The sequence below is a fragment of the Emys orbicularis genome, chromosome 13 (assembly GCF_028017835.1).
Source record: "Emys orbicularis isolate rEmyOrb1 chromosome 13, rEmyOrb1.hap1, whole genome shotgun sequence".
Taxonomy (NCBI): domain Eukaryota; kingdom Metazoa; phylum Chordata; order Testudines; family Emydidae; genus Emys; species Emys orbicularis.
In genome coordinates, this window is record NC_088695.1 from 37,413,785 (window position 1) to 37,439,574 (window position 25,790).

At 48.7% G+C, this 25,790-nt stretch overlaps 2 protein-coding genes across 2 annotated transcripts in view; one reads left to right on the plus strand and one right to left on the minus strand.

Annotated features, from left to right (window-relative positions):
* The window catches only part of ACSF2 (acyl-CoA synthetase family member 2), a 53,877-nt gene that overhangs the window by 14,030 nt on the left and 14,057 nt on the right, over positions 1–25,790 (plus strand). The window contains exons 3-10 of the mRNA XM_065415653.1: positions 895–1,023; positions 2,101–2,154; positions 5,916–6,034; positions 6,772–6,934; positions 7,395–7,490; positions 7,891–8,039; positions 8,544–8,635; positions 9,880–9,956. Coding sequence (XP_065271725.1) covers positions 895–1,023; positions 2,101–2,154; positions 5,916–6,034; positions 6,772–6,934; positions 7,395–7,490; positions 7,891–8,039; positions 8,544–8,635; positions 9,880–9,956 — 879 coding nt within the window. The remainder of the gene's footprint in view (positions 1–894; positions 1,024–2,100; positions 2,155–5,915; positions 6,035–6,771; positions 6,935–7,394; positions 7,491–7,890; positions 8,040–8,543; positions 8,636–9,879; positions 9,957–25,790) is intronic.
* CHAD (chondroadherin) lies at positions 16,437–22,599 on the minus strand. Its single transcript, XM_065416287.1, has 3 exons — positions 21,820–22,599; positions 16,853–17,016; positions 16,437–16,578 (listed from the first exon to the last, which is right to left on the minus strand). The coding sequence occupies exons 1-3, from the start codon at positions 22,597–22,599 to the stop codon at positions 16,437–16,439; spliced, it is 1,086 nt and encodes a 361-aa protein (XP_065272359.1).

A 25,790-nucleotide genomic window follows, 5' to 3' on the forward strand; every position in this document is an offset into this window, starting at 1 on the left:
TATGATCCTAGATGTGATGGATGGCCTTGATAATCCAAGGTGTTCACGTATTGCTTTTTGTAGATTTGCTAGAGTTTTGTTAATTTACAAGAATAAACTCTATTTGCAGAACTCACTAATTTTTAAAATATTTACTGACTTGCCTGGAAAATACTCATTTCTTAAACCTACAAAGAGATTTTATAAGCAGTTATATGGACTTAAATCTAGTTAATCTGGAAACACTAGAAGGAGAGAATGTCAGAAAGTTAATGAAAAGTTACTGAGGACGTTGGACTGTGTATGTCCAACCCCACCTTGAATGCATTTGCCGTTATGCAAGATAAATGAGGATCTTAATATAATGCCTAGGTTTTGACTCATGTGGATAGGGTTCAAAAATGAGACGGGTCAGACTTCTCATTAAATTGCGTTCTTAATCCAAATTATTTGAGAAGTAAGCAATAAGGCCTGTATGATTAAAATTCACCCTGTACATGGATCCAGCAGCACCATATAAGTCCTATTTTGAGGGCCTATGTAGGAGTTAAAGAGTGCATAGGCCTTGACTGCACAGGAATGACGTTGCCTATACATGCCTGATGTACCAGAATCCCAGCTGCCTTTGTACGCACGTTCTGAGTTTGCGCCTCTCGTGCCATCAGTCACTGGATAAGTGGGGGTGATCTGTTCTTTGTAAGTCCGCTAGGCACTGCTGTTTATAGAACGAACAGCGCCAAGCAATAAGCTGTCGGATTGTGCAGTAGTGCTGCATAACGCTTGATTTCCATATCCTTAACTGGGGGCTAAAATGAAGCTCAGCTGCCTTCAAGTTAGCACGTGGGAGACTGAAATGCCTTGATGTGCCCTGCGAGGTGACCTGTCTCCCTATCTGGCGTCGTATGTGTTTTGCAGGTGGACCAGGCAGCAGCTGGACTTCTGGCTATTGGCCTGAAGAAGGGAGACCGGCTGGGCATGTGGGGCCCCAACAAGTATGAGTGGGTTCTAATGCAATTTGCAACAGCCCAGGCAGGAATCATCCTGGTAAGGAGACTTGTCTGTCTGGGCGCCTGGGTTTTTTAGGGCGAGGAGGAGACAAAGGGGAAGTCTGGAGATCTTGAAGAAGTTGAATAATGTGCTGGGTTAGGGAACTGAAGTGAAGAGTGGGAGTAGATGTCATGCAAGGTCCGTGCAGTCATCATTAGTCTGACCCTCCATTACCCAGAAAGCAAAACGCCAAGCTGATGAGAGGGCAGTGGGAGACCAGCTTCCCTGGGACATAATTTACAACTATTGATGACATAAGGGAATGTATAGGGGGGCTACATATTTTTATATATAGTCCTGGTGCCCCCAAAGAACCAACCCTTAAAATCCTCCTTAATACTTTCCATGGTGCCTCTGGATGAAAATCCTTTGCAGAAAGTGACCATTAAAAATATATATATACTAAGCTGTCTGCCCCCTTGAGATTCAGCCATCACCTGATAGTACCATTAGGGCTTTGTCTTGTTTACATCATAAGGTCCTTGGGGCAAGGCCTGCAGTGTGTCTTCCTGGAAGTTTTGTACAGCATCACCCGCTGTGGTGTCACTCAACAGATATAAAGTTAGAAAGGGGAAATAGATGGGTTTAGCTTAGTGGCCTACCAAAAGTCTAAATTTGATGGCTCAGCTCAGCATTGGTGGCCAAAACTCTTCTATGGTGTGCTATGTGCGATAGTGAAATTTTCACTCTTCGTGTTACCCAGAAAGGATTCTGATTGTCCCTAGAAATGTGAATTACTATGGTGTAGTGGGCTGAGCACGGGCTAGGAATCAGGGGGCCTGGATTTTTTTTCCAGTTTTGCTATTGACTTGTCATTTGACCTTGTGCAAGTCATTTTACTTCCAGGCCCTATATGTAAAAATGGGAATAAATGGGCTTCCCGGGTTAACATGAAATTTAGGTTGTTATCCTAATCCTGGTTGTCCTATACAAGGAAGAAGCTGCAAGTGTGTTTTCATTGAGTTTTTTTTTTTCCTCCAAAGCACCTTTCTCTTAGAGTAAATAGTTAGAAGATGGGGTCTTTGAGGCTTTTTCAGAGCCTTGATTAATTCTCCTGTCTCTTCCCCATTCTAGGTGTCTGTGAACCCTGCATATCAGGCCCAGGAGCTGGAGTTTGTGATCAAGAAGGTACTGTAGGCCACTTACGGGTAATGCCACTTGATTCTGCCCACAAACACTTTGAAACATGGAGATGTTAAAGGCAGAGGGTAACCATGGGAACTGCACCGGCAGAAGAACTTCTGATCACGGAGGGCACTTGGGAAATGCAGGCAGCAGAAAAACGTCTTTCTGGGGCAGCCTGCGTGAACAGGGCTGGTGGGGGCCACGTGGCCACGTATGCAGGGGGCCCCACGGTACAGCAATTGGCCCTATGGAGTGTGAATGCCTAGAAGTAAATCTCCTCCATTATCACAAAGAGACTCCTGCGTCCCCTCTCCTCTGTCTCCAGCCGTCAGTTCTAGACTAGGTGCTGAGGAAACCACTCTGGTGCCGAGGGTCCAGCATAGGATCGGTTCTACTCACCTTGGGAGCTACAGATCATTCAGAAGCTGTGTGCTGGGGTGACTGCAGGCTGACCGGGCAGCAGTCCTCCGAGAGCCAGTTCTAATTCAGGAGCTAACACCACCAGTCTGTGCTCTTGGGCTGCTGCCAGTGCAAAACCACAGAGCAGCTGCTGATCCCACTGACTCTGCCCCGTCAGTAGGCCCCTGTCAATAACTGCAGGAGCAGTTAATAACTTCCCTTGTTTGAGCCTTGCTGGGCTGTTAGTTCTGTGTGTACGGGCAGTGGTTAGATATGATAGAATCACAGGGTGAAATCCTGGCTCCATTGAAGTCAATGGCAGAACTCCCATTGACTGCAGTGGGGCCAGGATTTAACCCCTTGAAACCAGAGAGGGGAAAATCCTCTGGAGGTGCCAGTCTCCTCCATCACTGCAGGTTTGCCCCCAACCGTGTATTTTCCAGTGCTCTGCTCAGTCTGGCTTGGCTCTTACACATGTGTCCGTATGTTTTATGTTCTGTTCCCACGTGACACATGCTGCTGTGCTTCAAGCCCCACATGCCTGCCTTGGTTCCAGAGCTGCACGGGACTCTTCCTCAGCTCTGTGTGATAGCATGCAGGGGAAGTTCTGGTTTCTAATCCCCAATAATGAGGGATTAAAGCTATTGAATCTTTTATGAATAAAATTAATCCTTCCTGGATTGCGCTCCTGTTTTAACTTGTTCAGTTTGGGAATCTATAACCCAAGTACAATAGGAGGCGGAACCAAAATGGCAGTCTGGATTTTCCCAGCTCACTCCCTATGCCATCAGGAGATTGAAATGGAGAATTTACAGCAGCACTGGGCGATCTTTCTCCCACCTCAGTCCCTGGACGGTCAGCCCCTGCGCTGCAGTTTGATTGCCCAAGTTGTCATCCTGTTAAATCTGGTGTGTTAAACTCACCAACGTGGCTTCCCCTTTTCAGAGTCAGACAGAACTTTCCCTAGCAAACGGCTGTCTGTTCCTGCCCCGAAGTTTCCTTAGTGCCCACCCTGAGCAGAGGGGTGGTGGGAACAGATGGCTGCGTTTAGGGAGAAATGAAAGGTGGTCTCTAGAGCTTGGATTCTGGGGCCTGTGTTAGCTCTGAGTGTTGGCACCAGAGGGTTTTCATAGCGCCACTGCAGCTTTTGTTTGTATAATGTGCCTGCGCCGCTCCTGGCTTGCTTTGTGCTTTCCATTCTGATTAGCTCTGTAGGGGCAACAGTAGCTTCCCTTTCCTCCTCCAGGACTTGGTTGTTTTTTTCCCCTTGGTCTCTTTGGGTCAGATTCTGCTCTCGTTTACACTGGTGTAAATTCAGAACGACTCCATTAAGGTCAGTGGAATCTGTCTGGATTTACAAAGGGGTGGCCAGGAGCAGAACATGCCCTCTTGATTTCAGTGGGAGTCGCTTGTATCTGTGGCAGGAGAAATGGTTCCCTGGTATTTATGGTATTGTAGCTTTGACATTAAGGCTATCTGCCTGTCCTCATCTCCTGCCAGCGCCTTGTCTCTCCTTAGATTGCTGTTGTTTGTTAACGGAAGTCTGCAAAACAAAAACCCTTCCCTCATGGGCTTGGACTATCGAAATAGATTCACCACAGAACCCACCAGCAGCCTCATCCTTTTCCTGCCACTGCCGAATAATTCCTTCCAGCACACAATAATAAATAGCCATTTTCCAACCTGCTCCTCCCTTCAATCATTTCCCTGCACCAGGTTTCCAGAGCTTTGTAAATACAAACTGATCATGGCCTTCCCAGTGCAGGTCCTTTACAGAAAGATCTACTGCTAACCATTGCCATGTCTGTTAAGAGGGACCCTCCTGCAGCATCTCCTCTCCTCACATAACTACCTTTACAGACAAGGTGCTTTGGAGTTTTCAGATTAGTATTGTGGCTTGAACTGTCTTGCCCTGATAAATGGACCCTGATCATGGTGTTCCTGAAGTTAAAAGCTATGTCTACACAGCAACTAGACACCCATGGCTGGCCTGCTCAGGCTGTGGGGATGTTTCATTGCTTTGTAGACTTCCAGGCCTAGGCTGGAGCCCAGGCTCTAGGACCCTGTGGAGAGGGGGGGTCCCAGAGCTCAGGCAGTCTACACCACAATGAAACAGCCCCACCAGCCTGAGTCGGCTGGCGTGGGCCAGCCCTGGGTTTTGCTTTGCTGTGTAGACCTACAAAGCCCCAAACTTCCTTGTACAGATGAGGTCTCCGGTGGATTTGACGTGACCTTTCTGAAAGTGAAAGCAATTGTTGCTCTCTCCCATTGCAAATCACAGAGTCCTTGCAAATAATGTCTTGGTTAAAACTGGCATGTCTTGGCCTCCTCTTGATGTGGTGAGGTTGGGGTTGGGGCGACAGGTAGCATTTGTCCTGTTTTCGTGCTAATCGGAAAAGGAACGGCAGAGTTTCAGCAAAATGCGAAGGGCCCAGGAAGCCACAGAAACCCACAGCTGCACATGCAAATCGGTGTGCGACAGCAGTGCCGCTGCATTCTCCTGGGCACATCCGCTGCTCCCTGCTTTGACAATGTGGCTGTACAGGTTTGAGCCTCCTCTCGCATATACATCTGTGTCAATCAAGAGCAGCACCGCTGACGTCAGTGGAGCTACAGGAGAGTAAAAGCAGTGGAAGTGAGAGGGGAATCAGGTCCCGGGTGGGTAAACAGAACCATTTCTAAGCTCTGTCAACCCAATACTAAAATGGGATGTAAACTGGCTTTCAATCTGACGCTGACTCCCCCAGTGGCAGTGTCGCCTTCAGGAAGGCTGTTCCTGCCAGCATCAGAGTCAGAAATGGTATCTTAAATGGAACATACAATTGATGTGCTTTGGGCCAAATTCAGGCCTGGTGTAAACAGGTGCAGCCCTGCTGAAGTCTGTGGAGTTGCACCTGCCTACACCAGGGATGTCTGCTCTGGGCAGAGAAGTGTTAGAATGCTGAACATTAAACCCAACGCTGCAGGTGGGTTTGAGCCTGGGATCTGGGGGGCACCATTCTGCTGGGAAACGGGGTTGCTCATGGGGGCAGCAAGGCACAAGGAGGTTTGGACTCCTTAAATGTCTCCTGGTGTGGTGAGGAGCTGTCCCCAGCCCCAGCTTCGAAGCTGTCTTACAGGAGGTTCCTTCTAGGATGGGGCTAACATGGTTTGAAAGCTCAGTCTAGACAGGGGCCGTTGTAACACATACTCATAGCCGAACAAGTAGGGTTTAACTCCTGCCTTTTGGTTTCTCGGGGTGTGTGTGGTGGTTTTCCATCAGCAGTGAATGCAAGTGCCCGGCTGTCAGGTTTCCAGGGACTGTTCATTACGCCCTGGGCAGCGGGTGTCACCCCAGCCTGACTTCCCTCTCTCTCCCCACACAGGTTGGCTGTAAGGCCCTGGTGTTCCCCACTCAGTTTAAAACCCAGAGATACTATGAGATCCTGAAGCAAACTTGTCCTGAGCTAGAGAAATCCAGTCCAGGGGGAATAAAGAGCAAGAGGTGAGTGAGAAACACCAGAGATCCTCTTGTGGTCCCCCAGGGCTGTGCCCTGCACTGGGTCCTCACGCTTGCAGGGTGACAAACCTACTACTGAACCTGGTGGATAATCCCAGGGGAAAAGAGGTCCCACGCAAATATCTCTGTCTAGGCTTTTATACCCTGTGGCACCCATCACCCTGTTATCTGAGCACCAAATAGACCGCAGATCACTAGCTGATAACAACTGGGACCCGCACCCTGTTCCAGTTAGGAATCAGCCATTATCCTTCCCCAGCAAACAGAGGAGATCTCGCTTAGACCTACCTGGGCTGGAGCTGAGTGCCCTGTGTTACACACAGCTCCTCCCACGTAACCTGTGTTCCAAAGAGGAGAAAGGAAGAAGAGGGGGGAGGGATAGCTCAGTGGTTTGAGCATTGGCCTGCTAAACCCAGGATTGTGAGTTCAATCCTTGAGGGGGCCATTTAGGGATCTGGGGCAAAAATCTGTCTGGGGCTTGGTCCTGCTTTGAGCAGGGGGTTGGACTAGATGACCTCCTGAGGTCCCTTCCAACCCTAATAGTCTATGATTCTATGGCATTATCCTATGTGAGCTGCCTTAATCAGCTCCTGCTTCCTGTGTCCAGGTGATACAGGGGTCCTTGGGCCCATCCCAGGAGTTAACCCCGAGCAGCACACAAGCACCAAGGCAGTCTGTCCTCCTGACTCTGCTGTTCCTGACAGTATTTTTCTTTGTCTCAGGCTGCCAGACCTATCAGTTGTAATCACCTTAGACTCCAAGCTGCCTGGTGCGTTCCAGATGAGCGAGGTGATGCAGGCTGGGGACAGCAGCCATATGAAGCAGTTACGAGAGGTCCAGCAGACTCTGTCCTGCAACGAGCCAATCAACATCCAGTTCACTTCTGTAGGTACCGCACGCTGCTCTGCCTTGCAACGGACACCAGATCCGGCGACCCCTGTGGCCAGTGCTAAGCAGGCTACTCCCTTTGACACCTGGTCACTTGGGGTGGATACTGTCCCATCTTCCCTGGCCCTTTCAGAATAGGATTTAGGAGGTCATCTAGGATTTTCCCCTTTTCTCCACCACTCCCATGGCTTGCCCCTTCCCAGGAGCTGACAGCAGGGATGAGATGGGGGGGCCTGTGTGCCATGGAGCTCTGATCCCAGCAGCAGTTGGTCTGTGTCATATCATTTGTGGGGCTGTTGGATCAGAGGCTGCCGTGTCTGGAGGGAGACTAGAGGACAAGAGTAGAGCAGAAATCTGCGGGGTGGGGAGGGGAGGGATCACCACAGAGAATCTGTGCACCTGCCCCTCTGAAAGGACAGTCGTACCAGAGGATCTCGAAACGCTCTCTGTCTTTCAGGGCACGACTGGAAGCCCCAAAGGGGCCACCCTCTCTCATAGAAACATTGTGAATAATGCAAACCTGATTGGGTTGAGGCTGGGAATTGATCAGCAGGTGAGTCTCCTCAGTCGGCGGGGGATGGGCTGTGCTCCAGCCGTAGTGGGACTGAGCATGTGGAGAAGGCGGATGACTCCCCAGCAAGACGCAGCGAAAGACCCCCCAAGTTGTGGGTGAGGGGAGCTGAGTGCTGTTATGAGGAGCCCTAAGGACGGCGTATGAAGCAATGTTGTGCTGCCGTGGTACCAGCAGAGGGCACTCCCACAAGGCTGGGTTTGAGGCACAATGACAATTCAGGCAGTTCCTTCCCCCTGCTATCCAGCCCCCATATCTCGTATTCATACCCTAGAGGTGTAACTGGTTCAGGGAGAACCCTGTGTAGGCCCATGTACTCCAGGCATCAGAATGGTTCAGATAGACCAGAAGGGCTATTTCCTCATTGCTGGCTTGATCCTAGGAATCCCGGGTTGCCCTCCCTGTACCCCTCTACCACTGCCTGGGCTCCGTTGGAGGCAGTATGGTGATGGCTGTGCATGGCTCCTCCGCTATCTTCTCGTCCTTGAGCTTTGAGGGGAAAGCTGCGCTGGAAACCGTGGCTCAAGAGAAGTGAGGCTCACGGGCCCTTGAATGTCACCTGGAGGGGTCACTTAGTTCAGCTCTGCTGTCAGGCAGCTCCTGCCCCTGGCCTCTGGCCTCCCCGCTGTGGCAGAGGCATAGTCTCTTGTTTGTCTGAGTCCTGGCCCTGTCGTGCCCAGGAACTTGTGAAATGCCCCACTGCCCATCCCAAGTTGCCCTGGTCACTGCTGATTCTTGGCTGGAAGGCATGGCCTCTCCTTGTTTGGATTAGTGACTGGTGTGTGTCTATACATAACCAACCGCCTTCTCCCTCCACCATCCCCTCCACCCCAGCGCTGGCTGCATTTCCAAGGTGCTGTCTGGGTGTAGTCTGTAAAGCAAAGGTGTTGCTGCTGCATGATAAATCCATTATTCCCAGGCCTGCCCGGCGGGCTCAAAGGCCTGACCCAGGCGCAGTGGGGAGCGGGGTACATAGGCTTTACTGCCACAGGCTCTGATTCTGCAGCTTGGCTTTTTCTCTCCCGTCCCTTCAAGATGCTCCCTTTTACTCGGCACTCCGACCATGTTCATAGACATGCTCTCCCAGCCCGACTTCGACAGCTATGACCTCTCGTCTCTCCGGGGAGGTAAGTACAGCAGGACCCACGGTAACTGGCCTCCCCTGGGTCTCCTCGAGGAAGCCAGCTGGACAGGCAGATGCTCATGGGCTAGGCTGTGCAAGCAAATCACTAGTGAGGAAGAAAAATTCGTGTTGCAAGCTCTTTCCATCGACCTGTTAATTTGATGGTGTGCTTTCCTACTTGACGATCTTCTGCTCATGATTTCCATGTTTCTAGCACCCTTCTCCTCTCTTCAGAGCAATGGCCTGATGACTTGAAGATTTAGGGGGACGTTATCCAGCTGTTGTGTCTTATGGAAGCAGAGAGGGGATGGGGTATGCTGGAAGGATTGTACTTGCTGGACTTCCATACCTCCATCCACCAACATGTGGCAGCAGCCATCTGGTGTACTGTACTTTGTACACTTTCCCCAGGGTGCAATGGGCAATGCTGCAATGGGAGTGTGAATTTCCTACATGTAAAATTCCCTGCTTGTTTAGAATTGCTACCCGTATTTTTAGGTAGCTGATGTGCAGCTCATTTGTATTGGAATTTTCCTTTCCCTCCCAAAGCATCAATAATAGAAATGTCCTATAGCAACAGCTGAAGCAAGGAGTGGTGTAGAGTTTGTGGCAGCGTTAGCACTCAGAGACTACTGTGATGGGTGAATTAGAAGTACCTGGGTAGCGCATCTGAAACTCCCTGTTATCTGAGGAAGGGACCTGACCCTGTCAAGTCTGTTGATTACACTGAAAATTGCCATTGTAATGTCTCAGCTTGTGCAATGTCAGTCTGATCCTGAAGGGTGTGTTCTACCCTTCGCTGTCCCACCATTGAAATAGGTTCTGTTGACCTTCCCTCTCCCACATGGAGGTGGTCCCTCCAGGTCAGGACAGAGGCATGTTGACAGGGCTGGGGTTGCATGGGGAAGCTCACCCTGCCATGGTGTGTTTGTTCCTGAGCTGAATGAATCTTTTTGCCGGGCTTCAGCCTGGAGTGAATCTGCGCTGTAGAATTAACTCTCCTAACAAGTAAACGAGGCCAACCCCCCAACCCAGGCCGGGAAATGCACAGCTCTTGTTGCCAGGTTGGGGCTCTGCTTTGGGAATAATTAGTACTCATAGCTAGGGAAATGGTAAAGCATGTAGACAGGACCTAGTGCCTCCCAAAGGTTTTGTCAGCCGTTAGATCTAACTGTACCGACCCCTTTCGGTGGGATTTCCTGGGGAAGGAGAGTCTCCAACGTAGTCCTCTTGCCTTCTCTCTTCCAGGAGTCATTGCAGGGTCCCCTGTGCCCCCTGAGATCATGAAGAAGATTATGACCAAGATGAATATGCGGGATACTGTGGTGAGTCGCTTTCCATGCTTGGGCCTGGGCTGCCTGGGTTGTCCCCCTCCCCCACCATCCATTGGGAACCGGGAACCTGAGCATGTGTACAGAGCGACGGAACTGGAGGCTCCCTGAATGAATGTGTCCATGTGTGATGGGATGCAGAGGCCTCATGCCTTCCGGTCTTCCAAGGGGGTACAGGGTAGAGTAACTGGGCTGGGGATCAGAGGCCCAACACGTCTTGGGAGGGACACAGCAAACTACAAGGACAGCTACGGTGAGAAGGGAGAGCATTGCACCCAGCGTGACCACATTGGGTCGTACCCCAGGCTGGGACATGTCTCTGTTTATTTTCTGGTTGCAGCAACCAATTCTCTTTTCCGTATTGCACGTGCTGTCTCTGAATACTCAAGTATAAACACTGAGGAAGACACCTGGCTGACTCAGAACGGTGTTGTGTTTTGCTGCTGAATCAGCTGATTCCCTTCACCAGCATGGATGGCGCTCCCATGTTCAATCTCCTGCATGATTCGCGCACACGCCTTGAACCTGAGCGTGTGGAGGGTCAGATCCAGCACCATGCGCACTGCAGCCCTTCTTATGTATTCTCACACACACACAGTGCCTAGGGTTACCATAATTTAATTTAAAAAAAGGAGGACACTCCACGGGGCCCCGCCCCCGCCCCTTCCCCAAAGTCCCCACCCCAACTCTGCCCCCTCCCCTGAACGCTCCGCCCCCTGCTCCTCCCCCTCCCCTGCTTCCCGCGAATCAAATGTTCGCAGGAAGCCTGAAACAGGGAGGCAGCAGGTAAGCTGGGGCTGGGGCGCTTTCACTAAGCATGCATGTGTACTCTCATTCCTGTGCATGAACAACGGGTTGTTCTGAACGTCCAGCCTGGTCCCATCTGTCATTCAGTGGGTCCCGTGAGCTTTAGCTGATGCATTTTGCAGTATGTTTAGCATAGTGGAGCACTGTCTCTTTCTGTGTAGTCGGCCCCAGATCCCACCCTCGTTATCTTTTTGAAAAACAGATCTGGGAGTACTTGAAGGTGAGCGAGTGTGCACAGCCTGGTTGTTTTGCTTTAAAGGAAGTAACAAGCTGCCTGTGAAGGCCAAGGAAACAAACCAATGTGGTGGGTTAACCACATGGGACTAGGCGTCAGATTTCTGCTCTTATTGCTGTCAGCTTCAGAACATGCAGGCACCAAGAGTTTTGTAGGCCCTGCTGTATGCTCTGGAACGGAGCAGCACAAAGGGAGTGTGGGACAACTGCTCTGGAATGGGGCCATGTCTCAAGGGAGCTCTGCGGCTTTGCTTCTTGTGTGAAGCTGTTAGGGCTGAGTTTAAAACACCAGGGGACAAACTCAGCTAGGGCCTAACTCCATGAACTTCAATGGAGTGGCAGCCATTTACTTTACAGCAGCCCTATATTTGGCCTTCCCAAGATGTTCCCCACCATTATTACAAGGTGGCCAATACTTGGAACGTGTGAGTCACCTCTTCCTGCACAGTGGTAGGGCTAATAATAAAACCCTTTTCTTCAAAACGACTTTGTTCTGAACCTGCAAGCAGGATAAGGGGGGGACTAGGGTCTGGATTGAGCTGTGTAGCTGGACTCACACCCAGTTTGCAGCATGAGTCACCAGGCCTCAGGCAGAAACTTGGAAACCTGCTGAATTCATCTTTGCAGCGAGAGCTTTATACAGAAGATGTACATAAGAAAATATACAATTTGTTTTCTATATAAGAGTAAGAGGAGTTTTCATCCTCCTAAGAGTCATTTACACTCAGTTACAGAGGAATAAATATATATATATTTATATATATTTATATAAATCTTTAGATAAAAAAATGCAGTTAAGTTGAAATTGTGGTATTGTAAAATCCATGACGATAAACCACAGTCATCTTGTTCTCCCGCTAGGCTTTCTGGGTTAGGGGCGGGGAGAGGAGGAGGAGGAGGACTGGAGAGCAAGATCACTCCCCAGATATAGGCGATATGGTGCAAACCTCTCCCCTGCATGTGTAGGTACTTTGTGAGACCACCTTCCTGCGAGGTGAGAAGAGAATCCAATCTCCAAGCTATTTCAGTGTTGAGGTTCCCCAACACTAGCAGACCTCAGCCTGACCTAGAGAGATCACCCCCTGCTGGACTGTAAGGGAAACTCACTCTCCAGGTCCACTGAACCCTGGACATTGCTTCACCTGTGGTCCTCTGCCCTGACCTGCAGGGATCACCTCCTCAGGTAGGAGGAGGTTTCTGTCTGCGTGAGTTGAGATGGGATGGCTTTCCTGCTGGAGCAGTCGGGGGCTGGGGGAGGGAGGAACCCTTATGGCTTTCTATTCACTTGCATCCCACTGGAAGGAGAAGGATGGAAACAAACACCAGGGAACATTTAGATTGCCTCTGGGAAGATGACTGTGTTTTACTGGCAGGATCTAGGTTAGCTTGTCTTAGCATTGTCATGCATAGTTTAGTTTAAAAAAAATGCCTCTTTTAAAATACATAGATGTTGGAAAAGATTGAAAAGTTGGATTCCATCCTGCAGTCAGCAGATAGGCGAGGATTGTGAGGAGGCTGGAGGTGATCAGATACATCAGAAATGTCTCTTGACAGATGGTAGAAGCTTACGGGTGGACTTGGATGGAGTCAGTAGTTTTCTGATTGGTTGAAGCGGCCAGTCACCTGGACAAGCCATACCAGGGCCTGTTAGGGTTGGGGAGGGAGAAAAGAAATCTACGTTTAAAGGTTTTTCAAGCAGAACCAGGGACTTGAGGCTTTTTCATGGTCTCATGAATGGCATACATAACTGTGAGTCAGGAGACACCTGATCTCCTTTTCAGAGGTGCCAAAAAAACCCAGTTTCCACTGGACACCAGGCTGATGGGTTCTGTAATCTTGACTCTTCCACTATTTTGCTGTGCGACTCTTAAGTAACTTACCTAAAATTTTAAACTTGGCTGCCTGAACACAGACACCTGAGGCCTAGATTTTCAAAAGCAACAAGTGATTTTGGGTGCCCGGGCTGAGACACTGCAAAGACACCTGATTCTCAGAGCACCTTCCCTCTGAAAATCAGACCCCCTTAAAATGTTTCAATTTGGGCACCTAAAAGGCACAAGTCATTCATAGAGATTACACCTTAAATCAGCATATATGGGCATCTCAATAAGTGACTTGCCTCTCAGAGGTGCTGAGCACCCACAACTCTCAGTGCAAGCAGGGGAAGCTGAAGGTATTTGACACTTGTAAAGATCAGGTCACTTACTTAGGTGCCTTAGAATGGATCTATGTGCCTAGTTTGAAGGTATTTAGTTTTCACATCTGTACAACAGGGATAAATTCTCCGACTCACGAGTTGTGAGAATCAGTTCACTGATGTTCGGAAATTGCTTTTCTAGAGCACCCTCCATGTGAGGATCTCAAGGCAAAGTATTATCATCGTCGTCATTGTTTTGTTATTCCTCCCTCCTGGAGGAGGGCTCTGGAATGGGGGTTTGGCTTTCTCCTCTTCCTGCCCGAGAAGGGAGAGTCTCCTACATACACTAAATTAAGCACTGTGGTTTAGAAAAGTAAAGTTTCCACTTCCAGTGCGGAAGTCTACCAGCCCTGCCTGGAATGGCTGGTATTTCCATCTGTAATCAATAACATCTGCCAGCCATCCAGGAGAAATAGCATCACTCTGGGAAGGGGTAGAAGAGCTGGTATCTCCTCTGGCACTCAGGACATACAACTTTGTTTTCGCCATCTCTTTATCCATGGATGAAGAAAACAAAGGCTCCTTAAGCACTTATCTGTATTGTATATGGTGGGGAAACTGCATTATCGAGGGGGTCCTCAATCTGATGACCTGTTGGAGATCTGACAGAACTAAAATGTCCTCAGAATTTCTAAATATTACCGTTGACAATTTTCTGCCTCAAAAAGTGTTGCATCCAACCGGGGTGAGTTCTATATTCGACCTCGTCTTGACAGACGAAGAGGACTTGATCATGTAACTAAAAATTAATGGTAGCTTAGGCACAAATGATCATGATTTGTTCACATTTGTTATATGCAAATAGAATAAAGTCCAAACCCGTATACTTGGTTCTTCAAAAGGACCAGTTTCATAAAACAATTATGAGCCAAATCAGCTGAGAGAGAGAATTTGAACAGAAGAATGTGAATGATGATTAGGAATTGTTTGAGACCATTTTACAAGATACCCCAAAAGCCACATTCAATAAAGAAAGCTACACTAGTTAAAAAACTAGCCTGGCTTAGAGGGGAAATGAAAGCAGCTATAAAATAATTCTGTACACCCAAGCCAAATGGAAGAAAATTGAAGTTGATAGTTATGAATATAAATCAAAAGATAGGAATTGTAGAAAATTGATAAGGCAAGCAAAAGGACAGAAGGCAAACTCTATGGCCAGCAGAGTTAAGGAATTTAAGTATATTAGGAGCAAAAGAATCCTAGCAGAGAGATTGGCCTGTTACTAAATGGAAATGATAAATTGTCAGTGATAATGCAGAAAAGACAGAAGTGTTCAACAAATATTCGTTCCACATTTGGGGAAAAGCTAGATGATATAGATGATGAAACAATTTCCATTCCAACAGTAATTTGGGAGAATGTTAAAAAGCAGCTACTAAAGCTAGACATTTTGGAATCAGCTGGTCCAGATAACTTTCATCCAAGAGTTCTCAGACAGCTGGTTGCGGTGCTCTCTAGACCATGTATGTTGATTAACAGTAAGTCTTGGAACACAGGGGAAGTTCCAGAGGATTGGAAGAAAACTAAAGTTGTGCCAATATTTAAAAAGGGTAAACAGGATGACCTGGGTAATTCTAGGCCCATCAGTTTGACATCAATCCAAAGCAAAGTAATGGAATGGCAGTATGGGACTTGATCAATAAAGAATTAAAGGAGGGTAATTAATGCCAATCAATGGAATTATGGATTTATGGAAAATAGATCCCATCAAACTAACTTGATATCTTTTTTGAGATCACAAGTTTGGTTGATAGAAGTCATGGTATTGATGTAATAGACTTAAAACTTTTGTAAGGCATGTGAATTGGTGTACCGCATGACATTTGATTAAAAAAACCCTAGAAGGATACAAAATTAATATGGCACACAATAGATTAAAAACTGGCCAAATAATAGATCTCAAAATGTAAGTATAAATGGGGAAATAATTTTCAAGTGGGTGTGTTTGTAGTGGGATTCTGCAGGGATCAGTTCTTGGCCCTATGCTAACGTTTTTATCAATGAGCTGGAAGAAAACGTCATCAGCAATAATTTTATGTTTGCAGATGATTGCACACAGATTGGGGGAGTGGTAAATAATGAAGGACAGGTCACTGATACAGAGCACTCTGCATTGGTTGGTAAGCGGGGTGCAAGCAAACGATACGTGTTTTAATGTGGCCAAACATAAGGTCATACATCTAGGAACAAAGAATGTAGGCCACACTTACAGGATGGGGGACTCTATCCTGGAGAGCAGTGTCTCTGAAAAGAACTTGGGGGTCATAGTGGATAATCAGCTGAACATATGCTGTAGCCAAAAGCCAGTGTGATGCTGTAGCCAAAAGAGCTACAGTGATCTTTGTATGTATAAAAGGAATATGGAGTGGGAGTAAGGAGGTTATAGTAAGTCTGTGGCTATGTCTACACTACCGCGGTAAGTCGACCTACACTACGCAGCTCCAGTGGTTATGAACAATCTCCATTCCTGAGGTGTTCGTAACTCTAAGGTTCTACTGTAGCGAGAGACTAAGGCATGTATTCTATTTATCTTACCAGAGGGAAGATTAAGGGGTGACTTGATCTGTCTGTAAGTACCTGCATGGGGGACAAAACTTTGGCAGTAAAGGGCTCTTCAATCTAGCTCACAAAGATACAACACGAACAGGAGTACTTGTGGCACCTTAGAGACTAACGAGTTTATTTGAGCATAAGCTTTCGTGCTCAAATAAATTCGTTAGTCTCTAAGGTGCCACAAGTACTCCTGTTCTTTTTGCGGATACAGACTAACACGGCTGCTACTCTGAAAGATACAACAAGATCCTATGGCTGGAAGTTGAAGCTTGTCAAATTCAGACTAGAAATGAGGCCCAATTTGTTAACAATGTTGGTAATTAACCATTGGAACATGGTTATGGGAGATTCTCCATCACTGGAAATGTTTTAAATCAAGGTTGGAGGTTTTTCTAAAAGATTTTCTCTAGTTCCATCAGGAATTAGCCCAGGAGAGTTCTCTGGACTGTTATACAGGAGGTCAGACTAGATGATTAAAATGATCCCATCTGCCTTTATGACCTATACATTTAGGTCAGGGCAGGTAAATGGATTAACTGTTTTGGAAGCGATCCTGAGTCTCAGTGAAGTCCATGGTAAAACTCCCGTTGACTTCAGCGGGACCAGGACTTGGCTTCAGTCTGTGTGAGACGGAAGGAGAACGAAGAACGACAGGGTGTGGTTGTGAAAAGTTTCTTACCTGTTTAATGGCGGTTTCCTTTCCTGGGCCTCCTGGTGGGGAGTTTGCAGCTGCGGAGCGCGGCGGTGTCTCTTATCTGCTGCCCTCGGTACTGAGATGGTGAGGCACAAACCGCATCCGGGCGGGAGCGGCTGGACTCCAACCACCTGGGGAAGAGCAAACAGAAAACCCCTAAACTTCAGAAGAGGACAGATGACTGCTCACCTGGGCAGAGTTGCCAGAGGAGACCGGAAACTGCATTACTGACCAAGTGTCAGGTTATTGGTCGCCTCTTCCTCCTCACCATGCACAACTAACTGGGACCTTCCCCCTGTGCCTGGTCAGTGGGGCCCCCTGGCACAACTAACGGGAACCTTCCTCTGTGCCTGGTCAGTGGGCACCAGATTGGGTAGGAGAGAGGCAGAAGTGAGTGTCTCTTACTTGCGCAGAGCTGCTAGCTGACAGGAGCAGAGCCAAGGGTTGTTGGACAGGGTGAGGTTCTCCAGGCTGCTGAACGGGAAGTTCCCAGGTAGCTGGTTAAGTCTGTTGTTCTCGATGTGAACAGTCTTCAGTGTGGTCACTCCAGCAAATGCTTTATCTGAAAACTAAAGCACAAGGGGAGATGCTGATTGCTGTGCCTCGGGCAAGTGTGGGATGTTCTCCGTTCCCTTCTTTTCCAGGCCGCCTGTGTTCATGGCTCTTAGTGACAGCAGTGGGGCTGGAGAGAGTGGGAGAGGGTAAGGAGCAAGGAATCTCCTCCATGGCCCCCTGGAGGGATTCAGGAGGCAGAAGCATGGAAGGTGTTTTCCTTCTTGAGTGATGAATTTTAGTTCCTCCCACCTCAGGGTGGCTAAAGCCCAAGCCCCTCCCCATTTGCTCCTTGCCTTCCCCAGGCGCCTCCATATAGCCCAAAGAAAAGCTGAGGTCTGGCCAGTCCCATTTGTTTCTAAAGCATGCTCCTCCTCTCTAAATGAGCCGAGACATTCCCTGGGTACAAACCTTTCCAGGGCCTGTTGCGTTCCCGCTCATGGAACTGTTGCTGGAGGGAGTGTTTGTGGAGTCTGAAGGGCCTGTAGGCTTTGGCAGTGCCCTGTGGACTCTGAGTGGAAAGTTACACTTGGCTTCAGAGCACTGTAGATGCAGCAGGGCAGGCGTCCAGTGCTTTGGTCTCCTCACCTCTCTCTCTCTCTCTCTCCCTCCCCTCCCTGATGGGTTGTTTGCAAGTCTGTGTGTTTATGGCCTATGGGCAGGCTTTAAAATATAGCCCCCTTCACGCACCTGAGAATAAAATGCGGTGTGCTGGAGAGATAAAACTGGCAATTGTGCACCTCCTGTTAGCCGTCTCCCCTTCTCCCCACCCCAATCCTACTTAGTTTGGAAGAATTTGTGTAAAATGCAAACCCATCTGCGCAAACTTCCCTGGAGCCCATTAGTTACAGAGGAAACTGTTGACTGCATGGATGCTTCTCTTAGCAATAACAAACCTGTTTTCTTCCCACTTTCCTGTTCTTTTCAGAACCCTGAGGAGGGGAGAAAACAGATTTGTTATCTCCATGGGTCCACCAGAAAGCCCTCTGTCAAATACCCATCTGTGTATTTTCATGTCTCACTGATCACTCCCCAGACACGTCCCCTCAGCGTGAGTCCCAGCTCCTGCAGCTATGCCATCTCGGGCTGCAAACCTGTGAGATCTCACAAGCCAAGCAGTGTCGGGTTGGATTAGTGCTTGTATACGAGACCTCCAAGTCCTGCAGCAAGTAGTGTTGGGAAGTCAGCAGGGGACAGTCCCCTATGGTTTAGCACTGAATAAATCCCAGCGGGTTCTGCTATGCTGCTGCCAGTGCTGTCTCTGATGAGATGTGAAACCAAGGTCCTGACCACTTCTGGTGCTTTGTGCAGCAGGGGTGTTTGACGCCAGTGTCCTGGCCAAATTCCAGTTTGGGTAATTCTGTTCTGACCACCTAAATTCCCCCTGCGGTTTCAATCTAATATGGCATTCTATTTCACTTCCTGTTCCAATTGTTTGTGTGCTGTTAAACAGCTGCTGTGCTTTATCCCCGAGCTTCAAGCACTTTGGGGTCCTCCAAGATGAAGGTTATTATGTAGATGCAAGATGTTTATTGTTCTTTTTTTTGTGTGGCACATAGCTAATATGGTCCTGAGCCCTGTTAGAAATGGCTATCATAATATCTTTGGTTAAAGCTTCGGAGAAGAGTCCGGTCTCTTTGTTTCCTTGCATGAGAGAGGACTTTCCAATACTAGAGTTGCAAAATTGTTTAAGATCTCCTTCTTTTCTGGTGTGACAATGGTGATGTTAATTGCAACAGTGACAGGGATTCTCATCTGGAAGAATTTCGCACATCCGAGTGGCTAATGGCTATAGAATTGTGAAACCACACAGAAGAATCCAACCCTGTCAGAGAAGAGGAGCTGAGAATGGTATTTGGGGGTGTGTGTGGCTGCAACCCAGATATTATCACCATTGCATACTTTAAATACCGCCATCAGATGGCCATTGTGTCTAGGGAGACTCACATACATACATATGGATCACATGGATACAAGGCTTCTGGCAAGTGTGAGGAGAAAACTAATTTGGGTGCGTCTAGGCTGCAATCAGACGTGTGGCTGCAGCCCGTGTAGACGTACCCAAGCTAGCTTTGATCTAACTAGCTCAAAAACCAATAGCAATCAAGCCATAGCAGCATGGGCTAGCTGCTCAAATAATTACCCAGGGTCCCAGGTGGGCTCATACAGCATGTGTTGCTACGGCTTCCCTGCTACTGTTATTCACGTTAGCTAGATCAAAGCTAGCTCGGGTGTGTCTACACATGGGTGCAGTCGCTCCTCTGACTGCAGTGTAGACATACCTTTAGAGTGGAAAAAATGAAAACCCTGGAGCAACCATGGCGGACCGTGTTCATAGAGAAATAGGAATGATCATCTGGTGGCACGCCTCTCTCGGTAGTACTAATCAAATGGTCCAGACTTTGTTATGAGGGCACTTGGCTGCAGGAAGTGCCATATTTCATATGAGACCTCAAATAAAGTTCCTGTCTATTACTGACCACTAGTAGGTCATTAAAGAGTCCAGAGCACTTTTTTGCAAAGCTAGGAGTGTTAACCCTCATGTCTTGGCTAATTTGTATAATTCTGCTCTGCCTAGCTAAACTCCTGCAATTTAGGTTGGATCTGGTATACTTTTCCACTTTTGCATACAAAGGAAGTGGCGTGTGCACTGTTGAAGAGCTGCTGTGTTCTACCCCAGAAGGGACTGCATTGGTGGATGAAACGGTTCCTCTGTGTAGCTTGTCTACCAGTAACATGTGGTTGGATCCCTCCAATCTGAAAGAAGCTACAGGAGATGTGAGATGATCTCAGAGGTAGTTTTTTATATTGGAATGTTGTTAAAATGATGTCAAAAAGTATGAAAGATGACGGACAGTCAGTGTGCAGAATTATACCGAGACAACCTTATTAAAACAGCAGTGCAGCACGAGATAATATGCATAACAAAGAACTACCATCGATCCATTGAGCAAGATCACCACTGTGAGAATGAACATAACTCTATGGACTTCAGGCAACGCACGCATGTAAGTCAGCAGTGACTAAACCCTTCATCTCTAGCTAGCAACCTATTGATCAAACAGATGAAAGAACTGACTCCACATCTGTTTGTTGTCAAATTCCATTCTTATACCCAAAATACTGTTCTCCAGATTAACAAGGTCACTGCATAGCTAGACTGAATTCATAGCCTTCCAGTTTGTTCAGCTAATCCTTGACGGTATAAAGAGCACTTGCATCTGTAGAGCATCCCAACATCTTGGACTAGTTAAATCTCATCTTGTCTCTGGTGTCTCCCCATCTAGTATGACATGTAACCTGTATCTTTTGATTGATGCACCATGAGACCAGATAGAATCTGAGTTGATGCCCCCAGTAGTGACATGGCAGCATCACTGAAGGATGACATGCTCGTCATCTATGGAGTCCTTCCATAGATGTGTCAGCAGATAATTTCCAGGTGAATGAGCTTGATTACACCAATCCTTATGGGGACTGTAATCTCGAGCTGAGATATTGACGAAGGGATGCTGTGCTGCTATCCATACTGCCATTCTCAACCTGGATAAATTCCAGCGTCCTAGCCTGGCATTCTGGGATGCTGTATTGCCTTTGAAACGTGGATGTGCTCTAATTCCCACCACCATTTGGCAGCTCTCTGCTGCTGTTGGGTTGTGTCCTTCTGAACGCAGATGCTCTGCACACCCCCAGCACAGTATGCTGCTGGCTCTGTGTTGCTACAAGGCACTCATCGTTTTCACTGGGATGTTCTCCATCCCTCTGCACCACATGATGGGGTACTACCTTGCTGTGAGGTGCTATCCTATTTCCCTGGATATGCTCCATCCCTGTGCTTCTTGGCATGGCATCCTGGGATGCTGGGAGCTGCTCTTGCATCATCCTGTTGCATCCCAACAAAGCACTGTGGGACACTGCTGCTTTGAGGGGCTGTCCTTCCTGAACTGGATGTGCTCCTTTACTCGCACCCCTGCCTGGTATTCCAGGGGTCCTGTTGCAAGTAGCTCCCCAGCGTGATGCTCCTACCCGTGGTCCTGACTTTTTCCATGAGAAGAAGAGGGGTATTTTGCTGGGTTACCTGAATGTCCCTCCTGCTCTCTGGGTAGAAACAGGGCTTCTTTGTAAAAGGCTGCAAGAGTTTCTCTTGAGAGCTCATCAATAGACAAACCTTTCTTTATAGAGTGTAAAGTTGGAAGTTAAAAAAAAAAAGGGGGGTAGAAGGTGGACATGTGTGCCCTGGGTACCTGTCTGCACTGCACTAGGAAGAAACTGCTGCTATTCATAACGCCTCTGGAGGAATCTCCCCCCCACACACACTTCGAACCGACAGCAGGTATCCAGGCTGCAGCTTAGGAGACAGGGCAGTTAAGTTCTACCAGTCCGCTGTGCCCTGCCCGTTTGAGCCCGGAGCAGCCCCTTGCCTCTCCTTTCCCTCACCCCACCTCCCAAGGCTGGGAGCTCTTCACTTATTTATTTTAGAGCACCAGAATACATTTCCCATTGGAGCGGTGCAACCAACTGCTGGAGCTGGACCCCACCACCCTTCCGATGGGCGCATGAGCCCAGGAGAGCTTAGATTCCCATATCACAAGAGCAGGGGGTCCTCTCGTTTTTATTCATCACCTGGATGTTCAAAGATTCAGGTGCCTTTTTTTATTGCTAGTGAACCCTTCACCCTTCTGCCTTAACTGTGACCCTGATTCTCCTTTTCCCTCACACCCGCGTGGATCAGGACAGAAGCGTGACAACACTGTAAGTGAGAAGAGAACCAGGCCCTACGTTTCGATTTGAAAGGGGAGGGAGGGTGGAGAGGAGCCTACCTTTTCCAGGCCCATGTTGTCCAGACTGAGTGTCTCCATGTAGCGCCCGAAGGACTGGAAGGCATAGTCAGGAATAACCTTCATGGGGTTGTGAGAAAGCTTCAGGTCCTCCACTACCCTCAGCTTGCTCATGGCAGCCACTGGGTAGGTGCTCAGCTGGTTCTTATCCAAATGGAAGACAGCGAGGTTTTCCACGTCGTCCAGGGCCCCGGGCTGGACAGAGGAGAGGGAGTTGTCAGAGAGGTAGAGCCAGCGCAGGTCCTTAGCACCGCTGAAGGCCCCCGATCTCAGCTCTCGGATCTTGTTGCTGCCCAGCTGCAGGATGAAGAGGTTAATGAGCGGGGAGAGGAGCCCCTTGGGCAGGTCCGAGATCTTGTTGTGGTCCATGTATAGGTAAGTGAGCTCCGACAGGTCGTCGAAGGCGCCCATCTTTATGACGCTGATATCGTTATTGGACAGGTAAAGGTAGACGAGCTGCTTCAGCCCCCGGAAGGCGCCGCTGGAGATCTCCTTGATCTGGGAATGCTGGAGGTGGAGGGACACAAGCCCTTTCATCTCCCTGAAGGCGTTGGTCGGCAGGACGGGGAAGTTGTTCCTCTGCAGGTTGAGGAGCCGTGTTTGCTCGGACACCTTGGGGATCTTCCTCAGCCCGACGTTGTCGCAGATGACGTGCTGGAGCTCTCCCCCGTGGCAGTGGCAGTTCGAGGGGCATGCCTGGAGGATGGGGAGGAGGCACACCAGCAAGCTGAGGAGGCTGAGGAAGACGGCTGACCGGTCCATGGCCAGCACTGGGATCCGTGTGGGAGGGAAGAGCAGCAACAGTGGCAGGAGGAGGAGGGAGACGAGCAGAGTGAGAGTCTGCAGCAAACTGAACACAGCCCTATTTATAATGCTGTGATTAAAAAACGAAATCCCTTCCCACAAACCGCAGGCAGCAGCCAGACTCTGACTTGGAAGCGACTGACTTTGGGAGCTCAGTGTGACTTTAACCCCTTTGGGCTTCTTCAAACCTCCACTGCTCTGCTGCAGACACCAGGCTGGAGCAGTTTTCCCCATGGGACAGGGAGGTAAATGGGCAGAGAAAACATTGTGCGCATCTGCCTTTTGGGGGGATCTCTTCGCTCCCCGATAAAACCCTCGGTGACTCAGAGGTGGAGAACCAAGTCCAGGGATAGGAGTGCACACCACCATCGACAGGAACACAAAACCTGTCCCCCTTCAGTGCCAGGCTAACTGGTACAGGGCCCATCTCTCCTGTACTGATGTTTTCCAAGTGTTTATTGGTGACATTTTAACATGGGTGGAATCTTGAACTATTTTCAGAGGCTTTAAAGACAGGGGGGTACCTTTACCTGTTGTTATATAAGGGCAAACCCTGGCATCCTTATTCTGTCCATCTCCCGCTTATTTCCTGGGCGAGGATTGAGTGAGATTGGGAGCAGTTGGGGGTAGGTTCCGTGTGTGGACAGCACCGAGTGTATTGTGGGTGCTTCTGTAATGCTAATAATGGATGAGGACTTCAGAATGTGTCATGGTCAGAGAAAGATGAGGTGGGGAGAAGCCTAGTTCCTCCTGAGCTAGTCGCAGTCTGACCAGCCTGGGACTGAAGGGGAGCTAGCCCCATGGGGATATGGTAATGGGGAAAGATTCTGTCTGAGTGAGCTGCGGGGGACAGTGGCTGGGGCACTACCACACCCTGCCGTTTGGTGATGGGGCAACGGTTGAGACCTCCATGATGTGGTGGGGGCAGAGACTGGCTGATGCCCCGGTAGGGAGAACTGTAGCCAGAATGGAATAAGGGGGTTGTGACCCCGCTGATGTGATACCCTGGGGATCAGTGGCTAAGGTGCGGTGTGGTTTTCAGGTAGCACCTGGGGCTTCTGAGACAGAGGTGGGGGAGAGGGGAGGACATGATGGCTCGGACTGTGGTGAAGGGGCTCATGTCACATCAGGCTAATGGCATCACAGGAAGTGGGGCTGGGTGCTTTGGTCAGGTTAAGGGGTTACAAAGAATAGTAACAAGGAGGTGAATTAAAGATCCGGAGGGTGCCCCTTGTCCCCTTGGAGGGGAATTAAGAGAGGAAGGTAGGATCTCTAGGTTTCTCTCCCTTTCTGAGTGTGAGAGGGAGAGATCAGGGGAGGAATTGTGGTGTGGAGGTGGTAAATGGAACATTTTGAGCTGGTTTCTAGCCAGTTCCTGGCTGTAGCAAACAACTGAGAGCCGAGCACATAACTGGGAGCTTGTTGAGGCTTCCACCTCTGAAGTTGGCTACAAAGCCCCGACGGAGTGTTTATGGAGGCGAGACAGTCTCAAGAAAGGGAGGAAATCCAAGGGCTGACTTAGGACACAGAGACTGGCTTATTCACAGGGATCTCTGGGTTTTTCCATTGTTGAGATGTGGAATTAGCCATCCCTCCTGAGCATGCTCCAGAGGGTGTTATGCAAACTGGCTGACAGCATTCAAGCCGCTGTTTTGCAGATGTACATTTTAATGACGCTGTTTACTTTATGTTTTCATTTTGGGGGTGAACTTTGTTTTTCTTGAACCTTAGAGACAGCTAACATTGGCTGAATGGAGATGTAATATAGACAATCTGGTGCAAACCTTGCCAGGCAGCTCTTCCAGTACTCCTCAGTCCTGACATGCTGCCATTCAAAGCCTGGATCCTCTTCTCCATCCTCAGTATGTGAGGAGTTCTCACTGACTTGCCTCCTGAGATGGAACAATAGAGGAACCCTGGGTTTTCGAGCTAGCTGTTCTGTGGTCAAACATCTGTGAAACGGATGCCACAAAACGTGTTTGTTTGTGGCCTAATAAGAATTGGAACCAGGGTCTCCAGAACTGAAAGGCGAGTGCATTGACCACTCTGACACCTAGTTTAATGCAGTGTTGTTGTAGCCATGGTGGTCCCAGGATATTACAGAGACAAGATGGGTGAGGCAACAGATGTTGGTCCAATAAAAGATATTACCTCACCCACCTTGTCCACCGGATTTAATGTCTCTCTGAGATTGCTGATCAGGACTCTGGAGCAACTAAAGAAGTGGCACCCCAGAAATTCTTTCCCAGGCTTTCCACTGAGCTGGCCCAGTGCAGGCTGGGAGCTCCATTGTGCTGTGAGAACCCCCATAGAGCACGGGAATGATTAGTAAAGCAATTCCAAAAATTTCATATTTCTCTATCTGTGAACAGATTGTGGCTTTCTCAGACTTACTCCAAGTTATTTACTGAAGAATTTCTGTAAATAATACCTGAGTTGTATCTTGTGTGTGAACAGTTCATTGTCAGCATTTGAAATGCAGCTGTTTTGTTTGGACACCTAGGTCACATGGTATATCTCTGTTCCTTGTTTGGATAAACGTAGCTCTCAGACTTAGGTTTCCTGTGTAAATAGTTGGCATTATACCTTTCAACATTCACTTTCCCCCACTTCCCCACAAACAATGTTAACGAACAGTTTGGTTTCCATGTACATGCCTGCCAGCAGGGGTCAGACTGAGAATAAAGTTTGCGATAGTCTTCCAAACTCCACCCATAAAATAAGCTCCTCCCATATGTGTCATCTGTGGGTTGCCAAGTGGTTCAAAGTAAGGGAGTCTTGGGTTTACCCTTTAAAGATGGGGTGGGGTGTTTTACCCACTTGTGGCCCGTGGTTTTTCCGCTTAGCTATGGGGCTGCTATTTTTCCTGCGCATTTTGGTGGGGGGGGGGGGAACCATGCGTGATGATGCAAAGATGCAAACCCTGCCCCCATGCCCACCGTGATGATGCAAACCCTGCCCCCACGCTGCTCTCTACACCCACCCATCCCGCTGCTTTTGGGTGGCTTTGTTAGACCACTCAGGCTTGTTTGTTTGAAATGTTCTGGCTCCAGCAGCTCTGTGGGCTCCAGTGGGCTCATTGAGTATGACTCCCCCCTCAGTGGGGCTTGAGCATATCCCCTGGGTTCTGCTAGGCTCCTGGAGCCTGG